This window comes from Pezoporus occidentalis, unplaced genomic scaffold (genome assembly GCF_034315485.1).
Source record: "Pezoporus occidentalis ecotype Australia unplaced genomic scaffold, CSIRO_AGI_Poc_V1 ctg327, whole genome shotgun sequence".
Classification (NCBI taxonomy): Eukaryota; Metazoa; Chordata; class Aves; order Psittaciformes; family Psittacidae; genus Pezoporus; species Pezoporus occidentalis.
In genome coordinates, this window is record NW_026915235.1 from 746,339 (window position 1) to 752,257 (window position 5,919).

At 49.2% G+C, this 5,919-nt stretch overlaps 1 protein-coding gene across 1 annotated transcript; it reads right to left on the reverse strand.

The window, feature by feature from the left end:
* Window positions 1-540: 540 nt before the first annotated feature.
* Window positions 541-4,987, reverse strand: LOC134168911 (cytoskeleton-associated protein 5-like). Its single transcript, XM_062629059.1, has one exon. It carries the CDS (start codon window positions 4,829-4,831, stop codon window positions 1,058-1,060), a length of 3,774 nt encoding a protein of 1,257 aa, XP_062485043.1. The 5' UTR covers window positions 4,832-4,987; the 3' UTR covers window positions 541-1,057.
* Between the last annotated feature and the right edge of the window lie 932 nt (window positions 4,988-5,919).

The following is a 5,919-nucleotide window of genomic DNA, read 5'->3' on the forward strand; positions in this document are numbered from 1 at the left end:
TCAGCACCCTGATTGGTTCTCTGCCCTGTGCCCTGGCCAGATTTGTGTACTCTGGGTTCAACTTTGCCCCAAGGCATCAGTCTCATGCACCTTATTTTTTTAAAGGTTAAAATGTTGTGCTGTGACATGGAAACACAAAGACTGGCCTATGGAAACAAGCAAACCCTATACCTGTTCTCTGCAGTGCTGAGGGAACCTGGGAGACCCTATTCCCTTTGCCTAAAGGAATCTCCTGGTCTTCAGACTTATCTCCTCTCTGGCTTTAGGAAGAGCAGCAATTTGCTCTTCCTTCTATTTACCTGCATGGCCTGGGGAAGGAATCAGTCTTTGCTTACTCACCCAAGGAACCCAGCCTGAGTTGGAGTGACATCTCCCTAGGTACACACATGCTTTTAATGCTCCCCAGCTGACTACTTGTGCCCCAGCACTACCTGACCTGCTCTTTCCTCTTCTGAGCAACAGAAACATCAACCAGAAACTGGGGCTGGCTCCTGGGGGCTGCAGCCCTGGGGTGCCAGCTCACAGTTAACTCACCTGGTATTCATGCTGGAGTTTTTTCTTTATTGTTTTGTGGTTCATGTCATCTGTCCATTGATGTGTGTGTGGAGGAAGGCTAGCTGGCTCTGAGGTCCTGGTGCTATTTCTGCTGGTGGTTTTTCATGCCCCCATGGACACCGCTATGTGCAGTCCTGGAAAGGAGGGAGAAGCTGGCATTGCCATCCTTCAAGGGAAGCTAACTGGAAGGGAGCCTGCCATGGGCTGTCTTGCTCTCAAGGCTGTGTTGCTGTAAAGGTTTTCCAGGTGGTAGGAATGGCATCATTTCCTTCCCCTTTATGGTCCCTCCTGAGATCCCAGTTGACCTAAGGAGAGATGCTTCCACCTTAGGGGACATCCCCAAGGGAGGAAGAGGAAGTTGCTCTCTGTGTCTTATTCTGGATGTTGGCCAGGCTTTGCTGCACATAGCTCTGCAAGAGGAGGGGGAGGTTTTCTAAGCAAGACTCCAGCTTTCCCTTGGGCCATTTTTTCTTACACTCACATAACCCCTCTTGAGCCTGCCTCAAACTCTCCTAGGAACAAATTTTCTAGAAGATGCTCTCTCTGGCCCTTCACCTGCTTTGTCCTTTGCAACCCTGCGAGCTGCCCGGGGGTTCTCCTTCCTTGCTCGTACAGCTGTTTTATTTGCCTCCTGCTTGACAACAGGACTGACTGTCTTTTGTAGGTAAGCTTCCACCTCTGAGCCAGCTGCATCATCAATCAGGGTGAGGTGGTCCAGGATCTTCACTCCTTTCAGCTTGCCCAAGTGATGCAGCAGAGTTTTCAGGGCCCACAGTGGGAGTTTGTTTGTGTGCTGCCTCAGTTTTTCATTTGGGAGCGCCTTCATCATCAGCGTGTGGGCATTCAGCAGGATTTCATCCAGGTTGATGGTGCTGATGGTGGCTGGGAGAAGCTGTGTGGTCTTCAACAGGCACTTGGCCAGCAGGTCAGAAAACTTCCCTGGGTTGCCCTTAACAGTCAGGCTGTCTTGAAGCAGCTTCAGCAAGGCACAAATAATTCTTGTCTGGTCAGATTTTTCCAATACCCTTTTCACGAGGACTTTAATAGACTGTATGAGCTTCTGATCTTTCTCTAGGTGTCCATCCAGCAAGTCTAGCATTAAGGCAGAGAGACTGCTCATTACAACCTTAAGCACTTCCACTGAGGCCTCCTGAGCTAGCTTATTCTCCCGGAAGACACAGGTACAGGCCTGAATGACACAGTTACATTGCAGAATGATTTGTTCCTTACCCCACTTATCGTCTGCTTCCTGTTGCTGGTTGATAAACTTGAGTGATTGAAAGCTGGCTACAAGGAACTCATTAATGTACCCAGACATGGCTTCTACTTTGTTCTCTCTCAGGATCATCTCAATTGCTTTCATTGCCTGGATGCTGGTGTCAGTGTTGTCACTGCTAATGCGACAAATAAGGGAATTAATGGTGGAGGTGATGTTATGACATGTGGCATCAGTGTCTGAGGAGATAGGCAGGGTTTGGAATTCAGGGATTGTTTCTAACTGTATAATACCCTTCAGTCTAAAGAGACTGTATTTTCTGGAGACCAGCCTGCTCACTTGCTCACCTACCTTTGGAGGTAGTGGCTGGGGACACATCATATTGAATTTTCCTCCTTGAGAGGTGGTGGGCTCTGGCTTTGAGGGTGCATCTCCTGCATGCTTACAGGCAACTTCAGATCTTGTGTTTGAATCATGCTGAGGTTTCTCACTGAAATGCTTTGCTGAGGAAACTCTTGACCTGTCAGGTTCCTGTTTTGCAGTCTGTCCCAGCATCCTCATATGTTCTTTGGGAAGATCCCCAATCATTTTGAACAGGGCTTCCCCATGAGTTTTGCAAGCTGTAACCATAATGTTTAGAGCAGCTTTATGAACAGCAATGTGCTGGTCTCCAAGGAAAACAGCTATCGTCTTCAAGGCTTTCCTAGGGCTTGGCTCACATACATCCAAGCCATAGGTTTCAAGGAGATAGCCCATCTCCACCAGGCAGCCTTCCTTCTGCTTAGTGTTATTGGACTTGATGCCTTCCATGAGGAAGCCAAACACCTTCTTAGGTGGATATATCAAGCACATCCTCTTCAGGATGGCATGCACCAATCTGAGAACAGTTTGCCTTGGCTCCCCCATCTTCAGGATCAGGTATGGCAGAAATGAAATGGCCTCATTATCCATCAGCTGGTACTTCTCTTGGATCAGCAAGGTTAGCAGCAGATTGAGGTAATCTAGGCTCTTGAAAAGGACCCATGTGTTGGTGTCAAAAAAACGAAGGGTGAGCCATTTCAAGATCAGATCCAGACAGCTGATAACTCCTTCCTTCTCTGTCTCTAAGTGCTTGGCCATGATGGCCAAGGCTTTGATGTGGTGTGGGAAGCTAGGGTGGAACAATTCCACCTGGAAGCTGCTGGACACACAGTCGTTCATCTGTGCTTTCAGCTGCTTAACATACCTGTCACTAGGAGCTCTGAAGTTCCACTGCAGCACTTTGCTGCTTTTCTCATCTCTCATTCTCTGCTCTTTCCCACTGGGAACAATAATGAAGATAGGTGCCAGTTTGCTGACCCCATCCTTCTTAGTGGAATTCATTTCTGCTTTTTCCTTGGCTAAATCTGTGCCTTTCAGGACTGTTTCTCCAGACTCCAGCTCCTTGGGACCCCGGTTCTCCTCTCTGCTGGTATTGGGTGCTGGCTCTTTAGCTGGTGCTTGTGAAGACAAGGTTGTTGCTGCAGGTGGTGTGGTTAGAATGGAGGGGACAGTGATTGTGGTGATGTCTCTAGGGTGGCTGGGAAGTGACTTAGCAGAAGCAGAGGACTGGGCTGTCAGACTGTCATTGACATTCTCCAGTATCGCAAGCACATGGTCCTTTGCAGCTGCCTTCAGCCCACTGGTGGCTTCAGCCATCTTCTCAAAGCCAAGGTGCATTATGAAGAAAGGCAGGGCTGCCTGTGAGGCTCTCTGCACATCCCTGTTGCTGTCCTGCAGGGAAGAGTAGAGGTGAGGCACACACCGAAGCAGGTCTGAGGGAGCTGACTTGAGTGTTGGCAGCTGTTCAACCAGCCACTGCATCAGCTCTTGCTTCTGTAAAGGCATTTCTTCACCTGGATCTTTGGAAATGTCCTGCCCATCCAGCCACTCCAATATGTTCATCTGTGCAGCCCAGGCATTCACAGCAGCTAGGGCGGCAGCTCTCACATTGCTCTTGCTTTCCCTAAATAGAGCAATGAGGGGAAAGCCCAAGTCCTTCATGTGCTGTTTGACATTTGAACCCATGGCTGTGGACAGTTGCTGGAGGACCCTTAGGGTCATCTGTACTTGGATGGGGTTTGAGTTGCACAGACAAGCCCTCAGGGCTCCTGGGAGCTCTCCTATGTTTGGCTGGATGAATCTGGCACCCTGAAGGATCACTGCAACCTCTTCCAGGCCCTCCCTCTGGATGGTCCAGTTCTTCTTAAGCAGCTTTGACGCCAGTTCTGGTGTGATCCTGTCACTAATGTCTATGGCTTTAGTCCTTCTGTGATTCCCTGGGTCCTCCTGGACCCTGTCATCTGGGCATAACCTGGGGTTGGCACGACTGGGAATTGGTGGGACCTGTCCATGCAGTTTTTTCAGTTCAGCATCTACCTGGGGAAGGAGGGGCAGCTCCTCACTCTCAATCAGTGCTCTTAGGGAGTCTCCCGTGTACAGGTAAATAACACCCAGCAAGGTGATGGCTGATCTCTGCACACCTGAGTGAAGAGCAGCAAGAGCGATCTTCAGGGTCTTGACCAGTGCCTTGGCCTCCATCCCTTCAAAGCCAAACTCCAGAATTGCTTTTGACGTCCAGTCCAAGATCTTGGAATGGATCCTGGAGTTATTCTGTGAGAAAGCCAATGACATAGCTGCCTTTGCAGTCCAAGGCAGTGAACATGCCTCTGCTATAGCTGTTAGGGTTCCTTGAGCATTGCTGCTACATAGCACATCACCCACCATTTCCACCACAATTTCCAATGCAATTTGAGCAGATGTTCTGGAGAAGTCTCCTTTCTGGGCTAGCAAAGTGATGGTGTGAATCTTCTTCTGCATCACCTGGAGCTTTGTTTCATTGTGTCCTTGTAACAGCAGTCTCACTAGGGCTTGGCATGGTATCTCGCTTGTCTTCATCTCCCTGACAGTCTTCTGAATTGTATCCATGCTGGAAATCCTCTCTTTCCAATTGTTGCTTTCCAAATGTTGTATGCAGGTTTCAGGGAGAACAGCTGCTGCCTTTTCCCTACACTCTTCTGCTGAGAGCTCTGGTTCAGACATGTTGCTTGAGCTCAGTACTCCACTTTCCTGTTGCTTCTGTCCTTCCAGGGACAGTGAAGTTTCCTTCCAAGGACCCTAAACCAGGAGAGAGTATTACTGGGTATCCCTGCCATCACCGTGCTGATGGAGATGTTAGGGCAGCAGCTTTGGGCTGCATGTAGCCATGGAGCAGCCCTGGAGAGCATCATCCATTATGAGGTTTGTGCAACCCTAGCTGTGCTGAGGAGACAGCCCGCAGGGAGCCGCAATGATGTGGGGGTGTCCCATTGCCACAAGCAGCTACCACTCTTCCCATAGTGGAGTCTGAGACTCTAAGATCCAGGTCCACTTCTTGTAGCTGAAGACATCAGCACAGGTAACATCACCTATAGCGCCCATTGCCTCCAGGGGCTGTTTATTCAAGCCGTGTAAGATGCAGTGTCTTGCAGCCTAGAACTCTTGTGTCTGGGCAACAGTGACACACATTGTGCTGAAATGCCACCACCATGGGCCATCTGGTCCCCATCGCCCTTCTTACCTCTGCCCCTACTGTTGCTGCTTAGACTGTAGAGTTTCAGAAGAGCTGAGTGAATAAGGACTTGGTTTGGATGCTGAATAACAACAAAAAAATGCCAGGGGAAAAAGATTTGCATGGAAGCAATTTCTTACAGGTTGCTGTTATCGAAACTCTGCTGCATTCAACCCTAGATAAAGTAGTTCACTTATTTTCATCTTATTTAACGTTCTTCTGACCCCTAAAAAATTGACAGCTCTTGACATGAGAAATGAACAGCAGGCACTTAGTTTCGGGGAAAATTTCTGTTGGTGCAGACCTCTGTCTCCAGCCCATCTTCTGTGGTGAGGCTGTAGCCAGAGTTCGGATAGCCCCTGGCACACAGGACATCCATCCTCTGCTTTTAGATACAGATCATAACCAGGGCAATCTGTGCTCTTTGGCTCTCTCTGCTGGCTGCGGTGCACCCCATTCCAGGGCTTATGCTCAGCAATGTCCCCCCACATTGCACCCTTTGGGGAACAGGCTGACAGAGATGAGCAGAGATGCAGGGAAAGAAATACTGTATTTGAGCCTCTGGGAAGAATCACAAACT

Coding starts and splice junctions, on each gene's coding strand:
- LOC134168911 (XM_062629059.1), bottom strand. CDS start 4,831: ATGTCTGAACCAGAGCTCTCAGCAGAAGAGTGTAGGGAAAAGGCAGCA.